Raw genomic sequence first — 23,536 nt, 5'->3', positions numbered from 1 at the left:
TGATATGCAGTTAATCATACAATTTATCTAGATGAGTCCTAAAAATCGGGCCTGGTGGATGCATAAAGATCCAAGTAAAAATGTCTTTGATGGCGTTTCTGCAAAATTACTCATTATCTTACTCCGCGGTGAAGCAGTGAGTGTGGTTAGATGGATACCCATCTGAAGTATTTGTGTTGGAAATATATCTTCATTTTTAACACAGACATACCAGGGGAGGATGGAATAAGCCGCATACTTGGCTGGGCCCCATGCACGATGAAAACGCAGGGCGCCTTGCTCGCCACTGTTAAGAATTCTGAGACCGCAACCGCAGAGACTGACAGGAGCCAGGAGGCTTGGTTTCTCCTTGGCCAGCCCTGAAAACCGTCCCAGCGGTCACATGTACTGACTTTTTATCTTATCTTAACAGTATGTTTGTCCCTTAAAATAGTTTTAGCTAACAACACGCATATTTGCTTTTCACTTGCCAACTGCCGATGACTGACCCAGCACGGCCTAGTGCTAAGTTCTAAGGGCGACGTCTACTTTACTCACACCCGGGTTGACGCCCGAGAAGCCGCCTTGTGGAAACAGACTCTAGGAGGCTCACCTTGTTCGACGTGGATGAATCTGCTCTGCTCCCTGGGTTTGCTGGGTGCTGGCGGGGAGGGTGGGGTGCGGCTGAGGCCATCTGTTTCCATGGACACAGAGGAAGAGGGGGCTGTGACCGCATGTCCTTTAAAGGGGGGCTTTGAGATGGATTCTGCATTGGGATCCTGCCTGGGTGTCAGCGTGGGGCCTCAGCGTCCTCACCGGGAGAATGGGGGTTGGGGCATAGTCCTGTGGGGGGGGAGGGGAATGAGCAACTATTCCCCCCCACACAGAGAGGTGGCCCTGAGTTGGGGATGGGGCTCTTCCCTGGCCCATCACTGTCCTTCTCTATGTTCTCTTTCCTTTAGAGAAAGGGCACTGGGGAGCTCATTTTGTTGTTGGAAGACCCTGGCCATTGGAAATCTGGTTTAGGTTAAATGCCATTCCTAGATAGCTCTTACTAACCGCAATGACATCAACAATGCGTTAAAAACACAAGCGACAAAATGTCAGTCAAACCCAGAGTGTGAGAGGTTCTGTGACCTAATGCACCAGCCGTAGTCCAGGAGTTCAGGTCCTGGAAGACAGGTGCTCACGGAGTCCAGGAGACCAGCAGCCAAGCGCGTGCGGGGCCTTGGGTTGGGTCTGGGAGCAGAGGATGAGCTCGGGAGGGAAGCTGGGACACTCGAATAGGGCTTGCAGGTTAGTGAACAGTGTCATGTCCACGTGACTTCGTGGTTTGATGACGGAACTGTGGTTCTCTGAGATTTTAATGTCACGGGACGCGGTGTGAAGGGCATACACGGGGGGAGCTCTGAATCTTTTCTGTAAGTCTGGAGTCATTCCAAAATGAGAAGTTAGAAAAGGAAGAACCACTGAATGCTTGAAGAGATCCACTTTTTAGAAATTCTGTCACCTGGCATTTTAACCCTGGTGCTGTGGCCCCTCTTGGGTCAGCACAGACGTGGCTTTCAGTTGGTGCTGTTTGCTTCTTGTCCTGCAGACCAGGTCTACGTGGGGCCAGGGCAATTGTATCAAGACTTACAGAACCTGCTGCATGACCTAAACATCGTCGGTCAGATCTCTCAGCTCATCGGGAACCTTAGAGGAAACTACCAGGTAACCGGCGGGGCCCCAGGACGTAGAATTCTGTTTCCACGTCCTAGACCGCCGTCAGTATGTGGCCATGCCTCCGGGTTCTACCGGAAGGGAGAATCAGGTAGATTTTGAGAACCAGTCTGATGGTGTGTTTTCTCCCGTTCTGGGCGGGGGGTTGGGGGTGAAGCTGTTCTGGGTCACTTCATTTGCGTGCGGCCCGAGCCCCAGGGGTGTCTGTTTGGAATGCACTGTGAGAGCTACAGTCTCCTCGAGGGTTTGTGCGCCAGCCTCGCTGTCCTCCTCCCTGGGGGTGGCCCTGCCTTATCAGTGCCTTCACCGCGTGTGCGTGTTCCCTTCGCAGAACTTAAACCAGTCCGTGGCCCACGATTGGACGTCGGGTTTACAGAGGCTCATTTTGAAGAAGGAAGAGGACATCCGCGCGGCAGATTGCTGCCGAATCCAGCTGCAGCTCCCGGGGAAGCAGGACAAGTCAGTGGTGACTTTGCAAGGCAGCCTTCCTGGGCAGGGCTGAGGACGGCTCTCACGGAGCAGTCGTGGCCACCGGGCGGGATGGGCAGAGTTTACCCTGTGATCCCACGGTGTGTAAACCGGACGCCTCTCGTTCCTCCTGGCAGGTCGGGGCGGCCCACGTTCTTCACTGCTGTGTTCAATACCTTCACCCCTGCCATCAAAGAGTCTTGGATCAACAACCTGCAGATGGCTAAGCTCGCCCTGGGTAAGAGCGGCGTGACCTCAACACCGTGAGGTCTGTGCAGACGAGCGCGTGACCTCGTCCTCTGCTTCTCTCCGTGACGGTGAAGTCCATGCCTGGGAGAGGGCATCACAAGAAAGACCTTGACAGTAGATTTCATTCACCTGAAAGGATGTTTCTAGTTTTGTTTTTTTAAAGATTTATTTATTTATTTGAGAGAGAGACAGAGTGAGTGAGCAGAGGGAGAGGGAGACAGACAGACTCCCGCTGAGTGGGGTGCCCGATGTGGGGCTCGATCCCAGGACCCCTAGATTATGACCTGAGCCGAAATCAAGAGTCAGGTGCTCAACCGACTGAGCCACCCAGGTGCCCTGAAAGAATGTTTTTAAACAGGAAAAATGAATGCCAGCATGAGTGATTTTTTTTTTTAAGATTTTATTTATTTATTTAGAGAGCTGGGAGAGAGGGAGGGAGACGCAGACTCCACGCTGAGCAGGGAGCCCAACGCGGGGCTCCATCTCACAACCTCAGCCGAAATTGAGTGGGACGCTTAACCCACTGAGCCAACTGGATGCCCCCCACCCCCCAGCAGGAGTGATTTTGAAGATACCTATATTATAATTCAGAGACTGTAGAAAAAATAAGCCCTCACTTTTATTATACGCACACATTGACATCAGCTGAGACTGCACACGAGCAGAACAGCCCTGTGGGTCTGTGGCTGGGTATATGGCCCGTGCGCCAGGAGGCCCTGCCCCACAGTGGGGACGTCCTGCTTCCCTCCCTCACCTGGGGAAACGTATAGGTGGCCCTGAGGTGTCACCGGAGATCCTGCCTGCATGGGAAGGAGTCGTGTGCTTTGGTCAGAGACGAGGGGACTTGATTATTTTCTTGCTCCTCTGCTTGCAGCCTTGCGGTCTGTTGAGCCGAGAATCAGACCGATATGTATGTGTGCACATATGTCGTTTACACACGGGTGTTACTCAGAACACTGTGATACCGTGTGCACGTGTGCTGTTCTGAGACGCGGGCAGTCTGCTAAGTGAAAACAAAATACAGGGGACGGAGAGCCTTCCCACCGCCGCCCAGGCTTCCGCGGGCTCTCCTCTCTCCTCCCCCAACGATTCCATGGTTTGTCAGGGCAGACTCTTACCTGCATCGGCAAGCCAGAAACGGCCCCTCTCTGACGAGCGAGCCTGAACCTGAAAATAAGCTTCCTTTCATCCGTTCACAGCCGAGATTGACAACTTGCTCTGTAGCAAAGTGTCTCTTCATTTCCTCGTGCTTTTTAAAAAGTTAATTAATTAGAGAGAGCGCACACATGCGGGAATGAGAGCATAAGCAGGGGGGAGGAGCAGAGAGAGAAGCAGACCCTCTGCAGAGCAGGGAGCCCGATGCGGGACTCGATCCAGGACCCCAGGATCACGACCTGAGCCGAAGGCAGACGCTCCACTGACTGAGCCCCCCAGGCGCCCCTACCTCACGCTTTTTTATCCCGTAGTATTCTACCGTGTTAAAACATCTCAGCTGCTTTGAAAAAAAAGAAAAATAGTGCTAGGTGCTTTAGGAGGACTTTCTCAGCCCTTCACATCCGTGCAGTCCCGGGGAGCAAACAGGAAAACAGGACACGCTTTTCAGAATAAAGCAGTGAACATAGAGGTCTTCCTTTAAGAAAAGATGGTGCTGTGTTCCAGAAACAGTATTTAGCTCTGCAGGCCGGTGTAGAATATCATGTCTGAGTCTGGGGCCCGCAGGGCCGTGTCGAGGCTGCTGGTGGCTCAGCGCTGCCCTTCCCCGTTTCTCGTTCACATGCCCGCAGAGGAAGAGAACCACATGGGCTGGTTCTGCGTGGAAGATGATGGGAATCAGATCAAGAAGGAAAGACACCCTCTCCTCGTGGGACACATGCCAGTGACGGTGGCCAAGCAGCAGGAGTTCAAGGTGATGGGGGGGACCTGGAGATGGGGTCCACTGTTCACGGAGACAGTCCCTGCTTGTCCAGTTTGGGGCAAAGTCCCATGTTGTTTCCCCAGGTCAACCAGTTACCATTTCTCTGCAGGTATTTATTTAGGAATTATGATTGCTAGACTATGAAGCTGAAAGCCTGCTTTTCTGCCCAGCGGCCGTCTGGGTTCTGAGGGTCCCCGCTGCACCTGGTGCATTCTGCCCGGCGGCCGTCCCGGTGCCTGGGGGGTCCCTGTTGCACCTGGTGCATTCCAGGCATTATTAGTTACATGAGGGCACCCGCCTCAGGTCTGCCCGCTCTCCTGCCCTTTGCCATATTCAGTGTCCACAGTGTGTCACAGAGGCCTCGTGTTTGCTTGGAGTACTGTGCCCTCTCTTTGCTAAAGCAGGCCCCTGCCATGTGGCAATTTATCAGCGTTCCCGTTCTGTTTGAGACAGACGCTCCTACTTCTCCTTCCTGGGCTCTGGCCGACACTCAGCCCTGGAGCTCCTGGGAGGGCAGGCGGGTGGGCAGGGGGAGGAGGTGCGGTGTGTACGCCCTCCCGCCGCACCCAGGGAGTGGCAGCCACCTCAGCGCTGTGCCCCATGAGGGACGTTGGCGGCGCGTGCCGGGGTCTGAAGATGCAAGAGTGAAGACTAACGTTTGCCTCTAAAAAGCTGGTTTCCGAGGCTTGTACCTTCATCTGTTCTTTTCCCCGTTTTAATCTTTAACCAGTAATCTGCCGTTTTTGTGACTAAATGTCAGTAGTCTGTTACCCGCTCAAAATACTGTGTCACGGGGGCGCCTGGTTGACTCAGTCGTTAAGTGTCTGCCTTCGGCTCGGGTCATGATCCCGGGGTCCTGGGATCGAGCCCCACATCGGGCTCCCCGCTCGGCCGGAAGCCTGCTTCTCCCTCTCCCACTCCCCCTGCTTGTGTTCCCTCTCTGTGTCTCTGTCAAATAAATAAACAAAATCTTAAATGTTTTTTTTTTTTAAGATTTTGTTTATTTATTTGAGACCGACAGAATGAGAGAGACAGGGAGCACATGAGAGGGGGGAGGGTCAGAGGGAGAAGCAGACCCCCCGCTGAGCAGGGAGCCCGATGCGGGACTCGATCCCGGGTCTCCAGGATCATGACCTGAGCCGAAGGCAGTCGCTTAACCAACTGAGCCACCCAGGCGCCCCATAAATAAACAAAATCTCAAAAAAAAAAAAAAATACTGTGTCGCCAGGATGCCTCCTGGTCCCGTTTTAAATGGGGGTGTTTGATTTTATTCCCCATTAGATCGAATGTGCCACTTACAATCCCGAACCTTGCTTGAATAATGAGGCTCAGCCGGATTCGCTGTCCACGGCGCACGGCTTCCTGTGGGTAAGACGAGCTGTGTGTCTATAATGTGGGTTCCTGAGGGGTCTGTGGTTAGTGTGGGTTTGAGAGGTTCAAATGCAGAACTTGCCGTTGGTCGCCGCATGTCCCGGGCTGTGTTTATACACATGGAAGTCACAAACCACAAGAGAGGGCTGAACGCTTTTGGAAAAGGTGTCCAAGTTTCAGGAATTAAAATGTTTCTGTCTTTTTTTTTTCATCTAAAGTTTTACCAGATTAGATTCAGCCCAGAGACAACCAATTTAGCTGATGTGAGAGTAATTTAAATATTTCTTTAATTTGGGTGGCTAAATTGCATGGGGTTTTTTACCCCCTTCCAAGACATTGCTGGCTTTTTACACTGGAAACTTTGCAATTAAAATTAATTTGTTCCAAATGAAATACTGCATTTGAATTATGCTGCCATCGCAATGGGCCTTTCTGGTTCTTGCAAACGGGAGATGATCCTTGTGCACTGTGTTTTGAGGTCTCCTGGGGTGCCCCCCAGACCTGCTCCCCGATGGCTGCCCTGCTGTCCTCCGGCACCGCACCCTGACCACCTCCTCCAGGCGCCCTGCCCTCAGGTGACCTCTCTACCTTCCCACAGCCCCAGCCTCTGTGTGGTCGGTGCTCCTCCCTGAGTGTCGAGAAGGAGCAGGCCAAGTAACTGGGCCGTTCTGTGCACCCAGCTGTGAAGGACTGGATGGGCTTATTTCCCTAAGGTTTTCGAATTTTAGCAGAGAAGTTTTCCCATCGCTCGGACCGTAGTTGGTGCCTCATTCCCTCTCCTGCTCGCATCCCCACCCCCGCTCGCCCCGCCAGCCCGAGCAGGGCTTGGAGGTTTGGCACCCTTCCCCTGGAAGGCTGTCAAAGCAGGACGCTTCTTTGTGGCATGGAAACGCTTTGGTACGAGTATGGGGGGTGGGACGACGTTGCCAAAGCTGGCCCAGAGGAAATGGGAGCTGGGAGCCTCAGTGCCCGCCCCACCCCCCGGGCCGGCTTTCCCTCCAGGACCCTGAGTGCTCTGTCCTGTTGATTCTTCCGTTAACAAGATGTGACTCTTTCCCACTGAAAAAACAATTGGACTTCAAGTCGGGAACGAAGCTTGTGGGGTGTCCAGTGACCCGGCAGATAGGTTCGCGGGGGTGCCCGCGGCCCGCCAGCGTCCCAGGGCCATGGCACGGGGCCTCGGGCTCACACGCTGGTGTCCACGCTGGGAGGCGCTCTGACGCGCTCTCTTTTTAAGGCCTTGTTTCCCTGGGTGAGCGTGTCTGACGCTGGGCTTAGTTTAAGACCGGTTCTCACTGTGCCTGAGCCGGCCGCCACCGCTACGGTTTCTCAGGGATAGAAATAGGAACTAAAACCAAAACCAAAACCAAAACTGGGCTCTCGTTCCGAAAATTAAAAGGGAAAGTAACCCCATACATTGAAAAGGAGAGGCGGGCTCTGCTAGCAGATGGTGTGAACAGCTCTCGATTCTGTGAAGTGTGTTGGTTCCCGTGGCGACACGAATTCTCCCGGTGGCCACGGAGGTCAGGGGTCGGTGTGCTGTGGAAGTTCCAGGCACTCCTCTCCCCCCGCCAGATCGGAAGCTGCACCAGCCAGATGGGCCAGATTGCCATCGTCTCGTTTCAAAACTCCAACCCCAAAGTCATTGAGTGCTTCAACGTGGAGTCTCGGGTCCTGTGCATGGTGTTCATCCCCGCGGAGGAGCGGCACGCGGAGCCCGAGACCGCGGCCGGGAGGGCGCCGGGCGTGCCCACCATCTGCCTGGGGACCGAGGAGGGGAGGTGAGCCCCGCGCTGCTCCACCAGGAGGAGCTCGACGAGCCGGGTCGGTCAGTCACCCCCCGTCTGTTAGGGGCTACACCACGCGGCGGGATCGGCTCGGTCACCGCCCGCCCGTGGGAATGACCGCGGGAAACCCCAAGGAGGAATGGCGACTGCAGGGAACGTCCCAGTTCTGCCTGGCGGCTTCCCCTGACCGGTCTCTTCTTGGTCCTGCTTTTACAAGTAGCTGACTGCTCACGTTTGGAGTCTAACGGGGCCTGGTCCGTGCCGCACGGGGACTCCACCCTGCCACCATTCAGAGGCGCTTTACGGCGGTTTTCCTGATGTGAACTCACTAGGAGGAAGTAATTTCTTCCACAGTCTCTCCTTCACAGTACGGGACGAGATTGGGTGGCAGCAGAGTGCGCGTGCGGGGCGGGGGCTGGAGTTGCTGGGCACGCTCGTGTGGGCCCTGCCGCCCGAGCGCACGCCCGCCCGCCCGCCCGACACACGCGCTTACTGGCTCTTGTGTCTCTCTCGAAGCATTTCCGTTTATAAAAGCAGTCAAGGCTCCAAGAAGGTGCGTCTGCAGCACTTCTTCACCCCGGACAGGTCCACGGTCATGAGCCTCGCCTGCACGCCCCAGAGCCTGTACGCCGGCCTGGTCAACGGCGCCGTGGCCGTCTACGCGAAAGCAGAAGGTAATTGTGTCTACACGTCCAGTCTCGTCGCGGTTTCTGGGGGTTTGCTGTGGACGGAGCTTCATGTTCCTGGGCCACGTCCCCGCGAGCGTCTGTCACCGCGCGTCCCAAGGCACGTGCAGCTTGCTCAACCCCAAGAGGACAGTGCGAAGCGCGAGCACCCCCAGCCGCCCCAGCCGCACGGGTGGGAAGTGGTTTCAGACACGGGTCTCCCGGCCCACGCCTCCCCGTTCTACAAAGTGCTGAGGTCCGTGTGTGTCCTTCCCCCGAGGGCTGAGACCCCGGCCCCCTCGCTGCCCCTGCCCTCACGGCCGCGAGGCTTTGTCTTCTTGGGTGGAGGGGACCGCAGGCTGCCCGCGTGAGTGGCTGGACCAGGTCTGTGCCCAACGGTCAGGACCACCTGGATGCATGTGCTGGCCGTCGTCCCTCCCGCTTAGGCTCCTCCTCTTGTCTCGGGCTTGGCCCAGGGTTCCGGTGGGTTCCAGGGACACCAGAGGGTCACAGTGCGGGTCTGCAGCCTCCTGGGGCACATGGGTATCTCCAGTGTGGGCACTGGGTTGCGGATCCTGGCGGTGGAGGCGGGGAGCCATCAAGCCGCTCTGCCTCCTGCCTCACCCGCGGCTGCAGATGGGAGCAAGTCCCCCTTCTCCCACCCGGGGACGAACAGTTCACAGAGGGTAAACAGCGCTCAGGGTGCCCGGGGAGCACTGGGAGGTGCCGGGTCTGAGCCTTCTGCAGGGAGGAGGTGGAGCCGAGCCTGAGGGGCGCCCGTCACTGTCCAGGGGCAAGGGAGCCCTGCCTGCACACCCAGGGATAGAGAGCTGGGAAGGGCGGGAAGCCTGTGCGCCGCCGAGACCCAGGAGCACCCGGGTTTAGGGCCCGGCCAGCAGGTGTGCCCCGTGGAGTGAGCACTGCGGCTCGGACGCGAGGTTTGTCTGTGGGCTCAGCTGTATTTAGAATGAAGTACGCGTTGCTTTAGGTGCAGGTGAATATTTATCGTGGCATCGCTCTGTGTTTCTTTTCCCCACTGTCTCTGGCTTGGGTGGTGCGCTCACGGTGTGCTTTCTGCTGCTCTGGCAGAGATGGACTTCGTGGGAATTGCTGACATCTGGAAGTCTGCAAGTACCGTGATTTCAGTTGTGTCTCCTGAGCTTCCTAAATTGACTTGGGATATTGATGTCTATTTCTCCCAGTGCAATGAATTTATTCAGGGCTTATATTTATTTAATTTGGGGCTGGTGAAACCTTCTCTCTTTCCCCCAGCTTTACTGAGACATAATTCACATATAACACGGCGCACGTTTAAGGTTTGGATCCGCGTATGCGCTGCAGAACCATCGCCGCTGCATTAGCTAACCCCCGCCTCCCGTCACGTACGTACCGTTTCTCTTCCCGTGGTAAGAGCACTTCGGATCCTCTCTCTTACAACTGGGACGCTCATAACGCAGTGTTGTGGACTCTCGGGTCTGTGCGGTGCGTTAGGTCCCCAGGACTCACCCTCTGGCTGCCAGTGTGTGCCTTTAAGCACCATCTCCCCCACCCGCGCCCCATCCTCTATGGCCTCCCCTCTGTATTTCTGCGAGCTGGAGGTTTTTAGCTTCCATACATGAGTGAGATCCTGTGGTATTCGTCTTTCTCTGTCTCACTTACCTCACGGAGCATAATGCCCTCAAGGCTCCTCCGTGTCCTTACAGGCAGTAGGGTTTCCTTGGTTTTCATGGTGAATAATATTCCACAGCACATCTCTATCCAGTCAACCATCGATGGACACTTAGAGCTTCTCCCTGTGCTGCGGATTGTGAATAATGCCGCGGCAAACATGGGGGTGCATCTGCCTTTTCTAACTGGTGTTTTCATTTCCTTCGGATCAGTCCCCAGGAGTGGGATTGCTGGGTCGGAGGGTGGCTCTGTTTTAATCTCTCGAGGAACCTCACGCTGTTCTCCAGAGTGGCTGCTCGGTTTACGTTCCCACCGACAGTGCACACGGGCTCCCTTTCCTCCATGTTCTCACGAACCCTTGTTACCTCTTGTCTTTTGGAGGATGGCCATTCCCACAAGGGTTCGTTTCTCTGCTGCTGAGCGCTGTTGAGCACGCGTTCACGTGTGCACCCGGGGGCCATCTGAATGTCGTCTTTGGAGACAGGTCTCTTCTCGGCAGTTGTGTTCTCCGAGGTGGGAGACTTGCCTGGCTGGAGGCCACCGCCCTTTGCACCACTTCTCAGCCAAGCACTGTTGCAAGTCTTTGACTTTTAGGGAGCTTGAAATCTGGAATTCTGTAGGCTCAAAATGTAATCCTTATGTAGTGGGGCCCACCGTGGTTGGGCAGCCTGGTTGAGCACTCAGGTCTAGAGTGCAAACTCCAAGGAGAGGCTGTCCCCAGGCAGGTGGACTGTCAGCTGGAGCTGACGCCCACAGCCCAGTGCCCAGTGGTGTGCCCTCCCTGCCACCCCCAGGGGATTTTGTGCAAGGGCCCAGAGCCCGGGATCTGCAGAAAGAGTAACTTAGGTGCTCAGAGAACAAAGTTCAATTGTTAGAAGTTAATCCTTAAGCAAAATAGCATGTCTGCAGCAGATTTCTTGCTTCAGAGGACTCGGCAGTGGCCATGTGACGGCCATCCGAGGACGCAGACACCGTGGGGCAGTCAGGTGGAGCGCGCATCCTCGGCCCTGCACTCTCAGGCCCTTGTGTGTGTTGGGGAGAATTGTATCCCCACCCCGAACTGCTGTAATCCCATCGGAAGTGAAGCCTGCAGGGCTTCGTAGGGTTGTGAGTCCTGGATGAAAAAGCCTGTGTGCATGTGTGTGCACGTGGGACTGCGTGTGTGCATATATGTGTGTGCCAGTGGGTCTGCCTGTGGTTCTGCTCACATGTGCACGTATGACTGCACGCATGTGTATGCATGTGTGGCTGTGCACGCGTGACTGTGTGTGTGCGTGTGCTTAACCGCACAATGATACCCCGGTTTCGGTGCAGATCTTACATGTGAACGGCAGGTCAGTATCCACTGGAACCGATCATTGTTCGGCAGCATCTTTTGGCCTAATTGCAGCATAAAAGCACTTCCACTACAGTTGAATCGTAACTTGAAAGTAGGCTACAAAGTCCAAAACTTGCCGAGGTGCCTCTTGGTGTCTGCACGCCTCGGCTAAGGCAGGTCCTCATGAACAGGGTTTGGATGAAAAGGTTCAGTGGTTCAAGTATAGAACCCAGCAGCAAGCACTCGGTTTGGAGCCAAGACCTTGCCCCCTTCCTTGAGCAGAGTGCTTTATTTGGTTAGGATCAGAGGCGTTGGCGGACTAACAGTGATAGTTGTGTTCTTAGGCAGCGTGGCTTAATTAATGGTTACTTTGAAAATCTAAGAATGTATTTTAATGTTTCACGGGGTAATTACACAGCCACTTTGAAAACGTTTGTGAAGTCTTGCTTTAAATATTTTTTATTGCCATCCCCGTTGCCTGTTGACTCACACTTCATATAAAGTGTGACAAACCTCATCAGTAGGTCTTTGGAAATATTTTCAAAGCAAAATATTGCATCCCTGCCTGTGCTGGAGGAATGGAGTGAGTTCGGGAGAAGTGAGGGAAGCCTCTTCCCCCAGTTCTTTTTTTTTTAATGCACTAAAGATGTGGTGGGTCCTGACAACACAGTCTGTGGCCAGGGGTATCTCAAAGGGAAGAACCGGTCGCGGGGAAATGGAAGCCTCGTCGCACGCTGATTCGGATATAGAACCTTGTACTGACGACTGAGCCGTTCTGTGTGTTGTCGTTGTAGATGAGAGGACTCACCGCGCACCTGCGTGCCGGGCACGGCGCTGAGCTCTTTGATCGCTTGGTCGCGCCTCATGCTCTCACGCAGCCCCGAGGGCGCGTGGCGGTATTGTCCCCACGTTACAGGGAAGAAAGCCGAGACGCAGGGTGAATGATTCATAGCAGGTGGCCGGACTGGGCTCAGAACGTTGCTCCATTACTGAGTTAGGTTGCCTCATGGACATGGTGCCAACTCCTCGAGCTCTGGACACCCAGACCCAGGTGTCAGCCTCACAATTACCAATGGTATTTTGCTTGTTATTTAAAATGGTCTGTGGGGTGCCTGTCTGGTTTGGTTGGTAGAGCCTGTGTCTCTTGATCCCGGGGTCGTGAGTTCCAGCTCCATGTTGGGTGTAGACCTTACTTAAAAAAAAAGACAAGCATAAAATGATCTGTGATCCTTTCCCCCAGGCCCTGTGCACGGATAACTGAATCTGAATGAAAGTAAAATTTTTTTTTAAGATGGATCCTGGAATTCTGAACCTCAGAAAGTGATAAAATTAGGCGTCCTGCCAGTTAGAAGTCTCGTCATGACGGAGGACACGCTGTGGGCAGCTTCTGGAGGCCAGGTGTTCACAATCAGCACCGAGACCCACACGACAGAGGTAAGTCGTTCTAAGTGAGTCCCGGCATGAAGAGATGCGTTTCTAGAACCCGCCCCACTTGAGCTCCAGTGCTGGCGGTCAGGGAGCCCTGGCCTGTGGTGGGGCAGGCAACCTCTCGCCCGTGGCCCTCCCAGATCTGTCTGTGAAAGGCAAGATTAACTGGATAATTCAGCTGACCGTCGTGTAGCCATGTGTCCGTGGAAGAATTGTTCATCGTTTACCTGCTAATTAACACAAACACACTACTTTAAAAAATGTATTTAGTATGAACATAATAGAGAGTCTTCGAGGACACGGGGAAAATTGGCCCCAGGTCAGGTGGCCCTTCCAGTCAGTGCAACACTTGGATTATTCAGTGAAGGATCAGGAGACAGCCTGCCATGTGGAAATGTGGAGCCGTGCCCCAGGGTCTTTTCCCTCCTAAACGTTCCAGATGGAGGTAATTTTAAAACATAAACAAAATCACAAACTTAGCTAGAAAGCAGTAGAATGTTCGCGTTACTCTGCATTGGGGGAGATTTCCTAAGCATGACACATGCTCTGAAGTTGCCATAATAAAACAATGAACGTGGTCAAGTTTTAGGACCTTTTTTGTTCACATTTAATAAGTGTGCATGTTTGTACCGAAAGAAAGTTTTGTAAATGACAAATGGAGAAAATACCGTCCATCTCTGTGACCAAGAGTTAATGTCCTTAATAGAGTTCTTACGAAACTTGAGGAAAAAGAAGCCAAGTTGTCCCTGACCATTCCTTACTTCTCTTCTAAGTAAACTCAGATACTAATGGTACTGTTCTCAGCCAATGGAATGAATCACGTCACGACTAAAAATTCCTCCGACCCTCACATGAAAGGTAGTAGAGAAAGGAACCCGCTCAGGGGAGGGATCGCCTTGATCTCTGCGAGCGCGCTGTGGGCACGTTGCCGTGACTGGTGTGAACCTCCGCAAGCTTGTGAGAAACTCTAGTCATTATGGACTCCTGAAAATGTTTGTCCAGACCCTCCTTAGGAAGGATGATCCGTTCAGCAGGGTAGGGACCTTCAGCCATGTTGCCAGTGCTCACTGAGACGTGTTTTAAGACACGCGTGAAGCCTACTCTGGGACACGCTTGGCGGCACGTTCTGTGATCTTAGAAGGTGGGGTGTCAGCCTCCGGCCCGGAGCTCCTTCACGTGCCAGAGCGCGGGCGGACGGCGGTCAGGGGAGCGGGCAGTCCATGCGGACGTGGGCGGATGGTCTTAGGCTGCGCGAGCCGGCTGAGGGGGCAGTGGAGGGTGCGCCCTGGCAGGTCACCAGGTGCGGCAGCCAGACCTGCGGGGCACAGCACCTCCCGTTGGACCACAGATAGCTCTTCTGGGTTTTGTCCCGGATGTGCTTCACCGGCACCCTGCAAGACAGAAAGGCAGCCAGTCGTGGCTCTGGCCACGCAGACTGTGGGTGGGAAGACAGGAATCGTGGCTATGATGCCAAGAACACAGCGCCGACAGAGCAGTCTAAGTTATTCCCGCCTGAGAACCCACACGAGGCCGGGCTGTCCAGGCGGAGCAGGGATCCCTGGAAGGGAAGGAGCGGAGCACCTCAGGCGGGAGGACGGCGTGGGCGAGTCCGGCGGCGTGGTGGGGGGTGCGGTTGGCACAGGAGCGGGCAGAACACCGAGGAGCCGGGGCTTCTCTCCCCGGGGCCTGTGAGTCCTCGCAGGGGGCCCGTCGGGGTCACTGTGCTGGAGGCGTCCCACGGAAGGCAGAGTGTCTGGCTGGCTTCCTTGGGGCGCATGTGTCCTTCCTGCCGGGACGCCCCCCTGCCGCGGGCGATGGTGAGCAGCTGAGGGATTTAATGTGCAGATGTTCTGACCTTCCTGTTCCCTGAAGGTCGGTTTGCCGGCAGTTTAGGGGGTGCTGCCGGAGACCACCCACACGGAGGAGCGAGTCGGGGGGACCCCACGGGACCCGCGGGCCTGCGGAGGGTGCGGCTCTGGGAAGAAGCACACGGCAGTGGTCATGGTCAGTGCGCGACCCCAGCACCCCACGCTCCCGTGGTGCTTAGAGAGCACGGAGGCGCGTGACGTGACCAATAAGACAGAGGACGGACGACGAACAGCAGGGAATGAATCACTGCCAGAAAGCAGTGAAAGGTGGACGTGGCCCAGGAGCACTGCTGGGAACATTCTAGAAATAGTTCTGGGCCCGGGCCTGCTGGATTCGATCGAGGGCCAGCAACCTCTGCTGTGCTGACGGGTGGTGGTGACCGTGGGCAGCGCCGGCCTGTCCTCGCAGGGGGAGGGGGAGCGTGCAGGGGTGCGTGCCTGTCTCCCGCAGCCCGGCCCGTCCTCTGCCGCCCCGCGGCCGTGAGGTGTAGTTAACCCTCCGCTTCCTGCAGCCCTCGCGTTGGGAATTCTGTACTGGTTCCCGAGAGACAAAACGGAACTTTCTTCCCCGAGAAGCCCGCAGAGGGGTGAAGCCTCATCTGTCCCCGTGATGGCCGTGGAGTGGGGTGTCCAGGCCACCTCGGAATGTGAGGGCCCCGCTCCCTGTCTGGGTTCCTCGGGGTGCAGGTGGACAAGGGCCCTGCCGCCAACTGCGGTGGAAATGCCCATGTTCACCCTCTGCTCGGCTCACGGGGTGCCATGCAGGGCGTGGGGCGGGTGAGGGGTGAAGCCCGGCGACCCCTTTCTGTGTGGGGTGGGCACACAAGATGTGTAAACACGGCCTCCTCGGTGGGTGATGGGCTCTGAAACCTCCCCCCTGTTCCGTGATGTTGGGGAACAGCCCTGAGATCAGAGAGGCAAGCCCATCTCGTTTCCTGCTGGTTGGAGGATCGTGCAGGATTTGATCTGCCGCAGAGCTCAGGGGCTGCTTGAAGATGCCGTGTCTTCACACCGACTCTGCAAGCTTCACCCCTGCACGCCCCTTCTCCAGACCCGTCAGGGAGTGCTGCTTGCTGCCCGCCCGGGGCTCCCCGTCTGTACTGCAGCCAAGTTAGAAAATTCCCGTCACAGGCCCGCATGGAGCAGGGTCGGCAGGACCGAGCCAAGGGGCAGAGCTCGGCCAGATGCTCTGGAAGGAAGGACCTGGTCCTGCAGAGAGGTGGAAGGTGGCCTTCGGGGACCAGGCCAGGCGTGGGTGCAGACCCAGAGCCCCGCGGGCAGCCCACGAGGGCTCGGAGCAGTGGGGTCTGGCAGGCCTTCACAGGGCTCACCCAAGGCCGGGGCGTGGGCCTGCATTCCCTGCTCAGGGTTTGGGGAAGGGGCTGCCGGCTCCACACTGGTGTCCCAGGGAGCTGGCTGGCCTTCACGTTCCCAGACCTTCCTGTTCCCCGCTCCCGTGTTGCTCTCGCTTTCCCGCTCGCCAACCTGCCAGTGACCGTTGGGTCGCATCTCGGCGGTGGGTAGGCCTTCCAGCAGGCTTTTGGGGTTCACAGTCACTGGGAAGTACTGTGAATACTGCTTGGGAGCGGGAACGAGGGCAGTTTGATTGCTACTGTGTGTCTTGCTGGCACGGAGGTCCCTGTGGTTTTGGAATAGTGGCCCCCTCGCTGTAGGTCCTGGGGGGTCACGCTGAGCCCCTCTGGAGTGCCGGCTGGCCACTCGCGGCCAGGACAGCCGTACGACCTGGGGGTTAAGATGTGCAGTGGGCCAGCAGCAGCGGGCAGTGACCTGGCGGCAGGGCCTCGGCTGCAGCCAGAGCCCCATGCATCGCTTCTCTTTTATTTCCCCAGAACCAGCTCGAGGCCCACCAAGAAGAAGGCATGGTGGTCTCCCACATGGTCATCGCCGGCGTGGGGATCTGGATCGCCTTCACCTCTGGGTCCACGCTTCGCCTCTTTCACACCGAGACACTCAAGCATCTGCAGGACATCAACATAGCCACCCCCGTTCACCATATGCTGCCAGGTAATTGGATCCGGATGGGGAAGGTCCTGAGGGAGGAGATGGGGGGCGTGGAGTGCAGGCGCGGCCCCTTCCAGGCCAGGACACAGGAGTCAGTCTGTGCGTTAGCATAGAGCCCAATTAGAGCACGGTTTTGATGGCTCAGAAGCCTGTGACCATAGATGTTGCTTGTAGTTGAGCCTCATAAGACCAGACCGTGAGAGCAAGGACCTCAGCTTGAAGAACAGCAAGAAGGAAAAGAGTCACTTTTTAGTAGAGAGGGCTCTCGGGGGAAGCCAGAGACGCAGCATCTCAGCTGGGAGCCCACCAGGCACAGAGTGGGAAGGGTGCCCCCAGCAGAGGGGATAAAACAGGACAAGGTGCAGCAATGGGACTGTGGGGACAGCAGGTAGCTAGTGTGTGTGCATGTGGCCAGTGTGCATATGCATGGAGCTGATGTGGGTCTATGCATGGAGCTAGTGTGTGTGTGCACGTGGCCAGTGTGCATATGCGTGGAGCTGATGTGGGTGTGTGCATGGAGCTAGTGCGTGTGTGCATGTGGCTAGTGTGTTCGTATGCGTGGAGCTGATGTGGGTCTATGCATGGAGCTAGTGCGTGTGTGCACGTGGCTGCTGTGTGCATATGTGTGGAGCTGATATGGGTGTGTCCATGGAGCTAGTGTGTGTGCACGTGGCCAGTGTGTGCATATGTGTGGAGCTGATGTGGGTGTGTGCATGGAGCTAGTGTGTGTGTGCATGTGGCTAGTGTGTGTGTGCATGTGGCTAGTGTGTTCGTATGTGTGGAGCTGATGTGGGTGTGTGCATGGAGCTAGTGTGTGTGTACACCTGGCCAGTGTGTGCATATGCGTGCAGCTGATGTGGGTGTGTGCATGGAGCTAGTGCGTGTGTGCACGTGGCTAGTGTGTGCATATGTGTGGAGCTGATGTGGGTGTGTGCATGGAGCTAGTGTGTGTGTGCACGTGGCCAGTGTGTGCATATGCGTGCAGCTGATGTGGGTGTGTGCATGGAGCTAGTGCTTGTGTGCACGTGGCTAGTGTGTGCATATGTGTGGAGCTGATGTGGGTGTGTGCATGGAGCTAGTGCGTGTGTGCATGTGGCTAGTGTGTGCATATGCGTGGAGCTGATGTGGGTCTATGCACGGAGCTAGTGCTTGTGTGCATGTGGCTGCTGTGTGCATATGTGTGGAGCTGATGTGGGTCTATGCATGGAGCTAGTGTGTGTGCACGTGGCCAGTGTGCATATGTGTGGAGCTGATGTGGGTCTATGCATGGAGCTAGTGCTTGTGTGCACGTGGCTAGTGTGTGCATATGTGTGGAGCTGATGTGGGTGTGTGCATGGAGCTAGTGTGTGTGTGCATGTGGCTAGTGTGTGCATATGTGTGGAGCTGATGTGGGTCTATGCATGGAGCTAGTGTGTGTGTGCACGTGGCCAGTGTGTGCATATGCGTGGAGCTGATGTGGGTCTATGGATGGAGCTAGTGTGTGTGTGCACGTGGCCAGTGTGTGCATATGCGTGGAGCTGATGTGGGTCTATGCATGGAGCTAGTGCGTGTGTGCATGTGGCTGGCATGTGTGAACATGTAGCTCGTGTGTGCATGTGCATATGTGTAGTGGGTGTGCTACACACACAGAAACGTGTGAGTAGCGTGTATATGAGCACGTAGCCGGTAAGTACAAGCAGGCACCTAGTACGTATGAGCGTGTTGTTGCGTACGTATACGTGTAGGTATAGTCCTGTGGGCAGTCTGTAAGCTTCCAGCCAATATGTATACATTTGTATTTCGTGTAGCTGGTACACATAAGCACGTAGCTAGAATATAGTCATGTACCTGGTTTGTATAAGCATGTAGTTCACATGTGTATGTTATGTGTAAACGTGTAGATGGTACGTGTGTGTAACTGCTGAATATGAGCATGTGGCTGGTGCGTGTGCAGACATCCCTGGTGTGTGGAGCCACGTAGCTGGTGTGTGTGCAGGCACGTGGCTGGTGTGTGGAGATACGTGGCTGGTGTGTGTGTGCAGACATGTGGCTGGTGTGGAGACACGTGGCTGGTATGTGTTTGCAGACGTGGCTGGTGTGTGGAGCCACGTGGCTGGTGTGTGTGTGCAGACATGTGGCTGGTGTGTGGAGCCATGCGGCTGGTGTGTGGAGCCACGCGGCTGCTATGCGTATGCGTGTAGATGGTACTTGTTGGCACGTCGCTACTATGTGCAGGCACATGGCTAGCGTATGTAGGCACGTGGCTGGGACCTGCAGGCACATAGCAAGTGTGGGTGTAAGCAGGCAGCCGTTGTGTAGGAGCTGACGGGCAGAGGGAAGGAAGAGGCCGGAGAGGTTGTGTGGCCGCGAGTTTGCAAGGGCGGGAGGGGGGCAGTGGGGACCCACCTGTGGTCCGGAGGGGCCCACCTCACGAGCCGCCGCGAGAACCCAGGGAGAAGCAGAGTCCCCTGCGGCAAGACTGATGAGGGAGAGGAAGGGCCAGAAAGTCTGAGATTTGGGGCCTGGGTTTTTGGGAAGAACGTAAAATCATCAACAGACATGGGGTCACAGAGAGCCAGTTTGGGGAAAAGTGTCTGTTGCATTTGGTGCTGCTGAGCAGAGCAGCCTTGTAGGAAATTGGAAGGGGGTCCGGCGCGTGGACAGGGAGTCAGGAAAGGGGCCACAGTCGGGGAGTTCGACGGGCGATGAGCGATGAGGGACGGGGGACAGGGCAGGAAGTGTCAGGTCAGAGCATCAGATCCCACCCTCAGGAGGTGAGAGGAGTGTGCAGAGTCAGAAAGAAGGGGTGTCAGGAGCCAGGAGAGCCCTGCTGGTGTGTGTGTGCGTGCACACGTGGGTGTGCATGTGGGGGTACAGTGTGTGTCCATGAGGGTGGGTGGTGCGTGTGCACATATGTGCATGTGTGTGTGTGCATGTGTGAGGACTGTGCGCAGATGAGAGTGTGGGTTACGTGTGTGTGTGCATATGTGTGCGGGAGGAGCTTTGCTGCAAATGTTTTAAGAGCAGTGGGGACCAGGGAGGTAAAGAGACTGAATTTAGATTTCAGTTTGGAAAAGCTAATAGCAAAAGGCTAATAAGCCAGATCGGAGGACCCCAGTCAAGTTGCCAATTAGTTGACTTTACATGTTTGATAGGATTTTAAATCTTGCAAGCCGGTAAGTATGAAGAAAACCTTAGAAGTTATCTGGGTCCCCTGCCCATGTAGGCAGTAAACCAAGTTACTAAAATCTCACAAATTCAGCGCAAATCATATTCTGGCCGGGTAGCCTGTGTATACATATTTATTTTTTAGCCGTCATTTAAAGGAAGTAAGACTGTGGTGGTACCACTGGGAGGTTTTGTTTTTGTTTGGTGGTTGATGGTTGGTTGATTGTCCATTAGTGATTGGTCGGTTGGTGGTTGTTGATCAGTTGGTTGATAGGTGGTTGTTGGTCGGTTGGTAGTTGGTGGTTGGTGGTTGGCCGGTTGGTGCTTGTTGGTCGGTTGGTTGTTGGCTCGTTGGTATTTGGTTGGTGGTTGTTGGCCAGTTGGTGGTGGTTGGTGCTTGTTGGTTGGCTGGTTGGTGGTTGCCTGGTTGGTAATTGGTGGTCGTTGGTGGTTGGTTGGTAGTTGGTGCTTGTTGATTGGCTGGTTGGTTGTTGCCTGGTTGGTAATTGGTGGTCGTTGGTGGTTGGTTGGTAGTTGGTGCTTGTTGATTGGCTGGTTGGTTGTTCCCTGGTTGGTAATTATTGGTGGTCGTTGGTGGTTGGTTGGTAGTTGGTGGTTGGTTGTTGGCTGGTTGGTGGTGGTTGGCTGATTGTTGGCTGATTGGTGGTGGGTGGTGGTTGGTAACAATGTTGAAGACGTGTGTAGCTTCAGCAGAAGGTGTGAGAGGAATAGTTGCCGTTGATACATGAAAAACAGGATAAGGGGTCAAGTTCTAGAAAGACTGCCTCTGACAAGTGGAACATTGGTATTGGACATGGGGAGGGAGGAGTTGAGGGTGGAGGAGAGCAGGAAATAGGGTGGGTGACACGTTTGGGCTTGCTGGGTGCGGGAGAGCGGTTCCTTTGCTGGTTTTATGTCTTTACTGGGATGTCTGACACACACAGCTGTTTCCGGCATGCGGCTCCTCATTTTGATGTCTGTGTACCTTGTGAAGGGCTCGGTGCAGCCAGGCTAACGAGCACATTCTCCACTTCGTCGTTGCCATGTGTGCCCGCGTGGGCATGTGGCGAGGAGATCTAGTGCAGGGGGCAACTCTGTACAAATCACTTCCTAAAGAATGTAGAGAGATTTTGTATCGTGAGGACACCAGATTTACAGAACAGACAAGTTGACATTGACGGAAACGGAGGACGGCCTCCTGGCTCTGAGCACATGGGTGCTTTTCCGGGGCCGATGGGTTTTCTCTTGCACACACGCTGGTGGAACAGATGTTTGCGGTGAGGGTCTGTGGTCATGGGTGGCAGGAAACAAAGTCAGATTCACCTCTAACCAGAACAGGCAGTCGTCTTGTCCGTGAGCGGCCAGGTCCGTCCAGGGGGATGGTGGGTGGCTGCTGCCGAGGGGCTGCCTTCTGAGCCCTTGAGTCCTGCCCCGCTGTCCCCCCGGCCTCACCGGATAAGCGGCCCCGGTGGTGGGAGCCGGACCCGCTGTCATCCTGCCCTTGCTCCCCGAGGTCACGGCGGGTCCAGGCCCCCCACAGACTAGCCAAGACGTGCCCCAGGCCAGCACCCGTCTCCCAGGACTGTGGTCCGCCCACCCCTGCTGACCTCAAGTCCACACTGCGTTTATAGACCCACGCATGGGTGCTGTTTCCTCCGTTCCTGGTGACTGTGTTCATGGCTGGTTTTACCCTCCATTAACGACTCCCTTGTTTTTCCACCTGCGTGGTGCTGCGTGTGCTGATCATGGACCCACATGGGCCCTGGCAGCACCAAGAGCGTGTGCAGCGAGACCCTCGGGCATCTGGCAACACCATTTCCCGAGCGCACCCTCCGTGGCCCAGGTGCTGGCATCCACCCCGGGCTCGGCTCTGCCCCTGCGGTCCCAACACACGCTCCCTCCGACGCCGTCTGCCGGGTCCGTCTGTGGTGGGTCTTCATCCCGGTGTCTCTCCGACGCCGGCTGCCGGGTCCGTCTGTTGTGGGTCTTCATCCCAGTCTCCTCCGCTGCTGTCTGCCGGGTCCGTCTGTCATGGGTCTTCATCCCGGTGTCTCTCCGACGCCGTCTGCCGGGTCCCTCTGTTGTAGGTTTTCATCCCGGTCTCCTTCCGACAATGTCTGCTGGGTCCGTCTGTCGTGGGTCTTCCTCCTGGTCTCTCTCTGACACTGTCTGCCGGGTCCCTCTGTTGTGGGTCTTCATCCCGGTCTCTCTCCGACGTTGTCTGCCGGGTCCGTCTGTCGTGGGTCTTCATCCCGGTCTCCGACGCTGTCTGCTGGGTCCGTCTGTGGTGGATCTTCATCCTGGTGTCTCTCCGACGCTGTCTGCCGGGTCCCTCTATTGTGGGTCTTCATCCCAGTCTCTCTCCGACGCCGGCTGCCAGGTCCGTCTGTCGTGGGTCTTCCGGTGTCTCTGCGATGCGGTCTGCCGGGTCCATCTGTTGTGGGTCTTCATCCCAGTCTCCTCCGCTGCTGTCTGCCGGGTCCGTCTGTTGTGGGTCTTCATCCTGGTCTCTCTCTGACACTGTCTGCCAGGTCCCTCTGTTGTGGGTCTTCATCCTGGTCTCTCTCTGACACTGTCTGCCGGGTCCCTCTGTTGTGGGTCTTCATCCCGGTCTCTCTCCGACGCTGTCGGCCGGGTCCCTCTGTTGTGGGTCTTCATCCTGGTCTCCCTCCGACGCTGTCTGCCGGGTCCGTCTGTCGTGGGTCTTCCTCCTGGTCTCTCTCTGACACTGTCTGCCGGGTCCCTCTGTTGTGGGTCTTCATCCTGGTCTCCCTCCACTGCTGTCTGCCGGGTCCCTCTGTCGTGGGTCTTCACCCCGGTCTCTCTCCGATGCTGTCTGCTGGGTCCGTCTGTCCTGGATCTTCATCCCGGTGTCCGTCTGCCACTGCAAAAGCACAAAGTGAGCATCCAGTCCAGACTGGGGCGTATGGTTTCCCAAAGTCGCTTACCCCCAGTGTGTGGGGGCACCTGACGCCCTCCCTGCACACCCTGTTCCCCCCGGAGGTTGTCTTGCCGCCATGGCCCATCGCCCTGGAAGGGGAGGAGGGTGTGGAGAGCAGTTCCAGTCCCACTAGATGTTCTTGCACTGGTTATGCTTCCCACCACGGCTTTGAGTACAGCACTCGGAAAGCCGTGGCCCAAAATTGGTCTGATTTTCACTGCGTTTTGTGAGTTAGGGGACAAGATGCCCAAAGAGCCATGTCCTCCTTTTCTACCACCCGTCCCATCCTCAGGCCAGTGTTTCCTAGTGACGAGCGTTGGTGCACTCAGCTTTACCCTCGGATGACTCCACGCATGTTTATGCTGTGCGGACGTAGGCGCATTGGAGTCCTCTGGGCTGTGTCACCCCCGGAACCCTCCTGTCCGTGACCGCCCAGTGGCGCCCACACACCTGCGCGTTCTGTGCGTGCATGAACATCAAACCTCCAGTCTAGACTTGTGTCCTTGACGCAGCTCGGGTGGGTTGTGTTGTATACCTATATACATAAAATTACCCTTTTGTGCTCTTACTGGACTATCAAATCCAGTAGGTTCTAAAGATGAAGACTTCCCACGCTAGAAAGAGCAAAATTTGAAAATAAAACTGATATTCTGTAACTCAGGCCCTTTGTTGGAAGTGACCAAAGCTTCACGGAACCTGGGTCATCCTTGGGGGTCCGAGCACGCTCCCACTTGTGGACTCTAGGATTGCGCAGACTGGGCAGGGTCGCTGTCTTCCGTTCAGAATTCAGTTCTGAAAACCGTCACACTCACGCTCTTTGGCACTAACCACATCCCACGTCACATCGTCTAACAAGTGACAATGAACTTGTCCGTGACGAGCACGCACGTTTTGTAGAGCAAACTTCTGGGTTATGAAGGCGTAGAATTTATAGCAAGTGCATTGGAAGGAGCTTTGTGAATTGTAGGTCGCCAGCAGTCACATCACC

The 23,536-nt window shown here is 55.7% G+C and overlaps 1 protein-coding gene across 12 annotated transcripts in view; it reads left to right on the top strand.

Moving 5' to 3' along the window:
• Positions 1-23,536, top strand: part of ARHGEF10 (Rho guanine nucleotide exchange factor 10) — a 105,313-nt gene that overhangs the window by 75,667 nt on the left and 6,110 nt on the right. For 9 of the 12 annotated variants that reach the window (XM_045879581.3, XM_045879580.3, XM_045879578.3 and 6 more), the window contains 9 exons: positions 1,577-1,692; positions 2,033-2,160; positions 2,307-2,407; positions 4,203-4,324; positions 5,615-5,701; positions 7,280-7,485; positions 8,008-8,165; positions 12,434-12,576; positions 16,289-16,463. In XM_045879581.3, the coding sequence (XP_045735537.1) occupies positions 1,577-1,692; positions 2,033-2,160; positions 2,307-2,407; positions 4,203-4,324; positions 5,615-5,701; positions 7,280-7,485; positions 8,008-8,165; positions 12,434-12,576; positions 16,289-16,463 (1,236 nt within the window). The remainder of the gene's footprint in view (positions 1-1,576; positions 1,693-2,032; positions 2,161-2,306; positions 2,408-4,202; positions 4,325-5,614; positions 5,702-7,279; positions 7,486-8,007; positions 8,166-12,433; positions 12,577-16,288; positions 16,464-23,536) is intronic. The other 3 variants (XM_045879579.3, XM_064585726.1, XM_064585725.1) reach the window with 3 other exon arrangements.

This window comes from Mirounga angustirostris, unplaced genomic scaffold, assembly GCF_029215605.1.
Source record: "Mirounga angustirostris isolate CCGP_5_RB_7025 unplaced genomic scaffold, mMirAng1.0.hap1 SCAF_2, whole genome shotgun sequence".
NCBI classification, from domain to species: domain Eukaryota; kingdom Metazoa; phylum Chordata; class Mammalia; order Carnivora; family Phocidae; genus Mirounga; species Mirounga angustirostris.
This window is presented reverse-complemented; position numbering and strand designations above follow the sequence as displayed.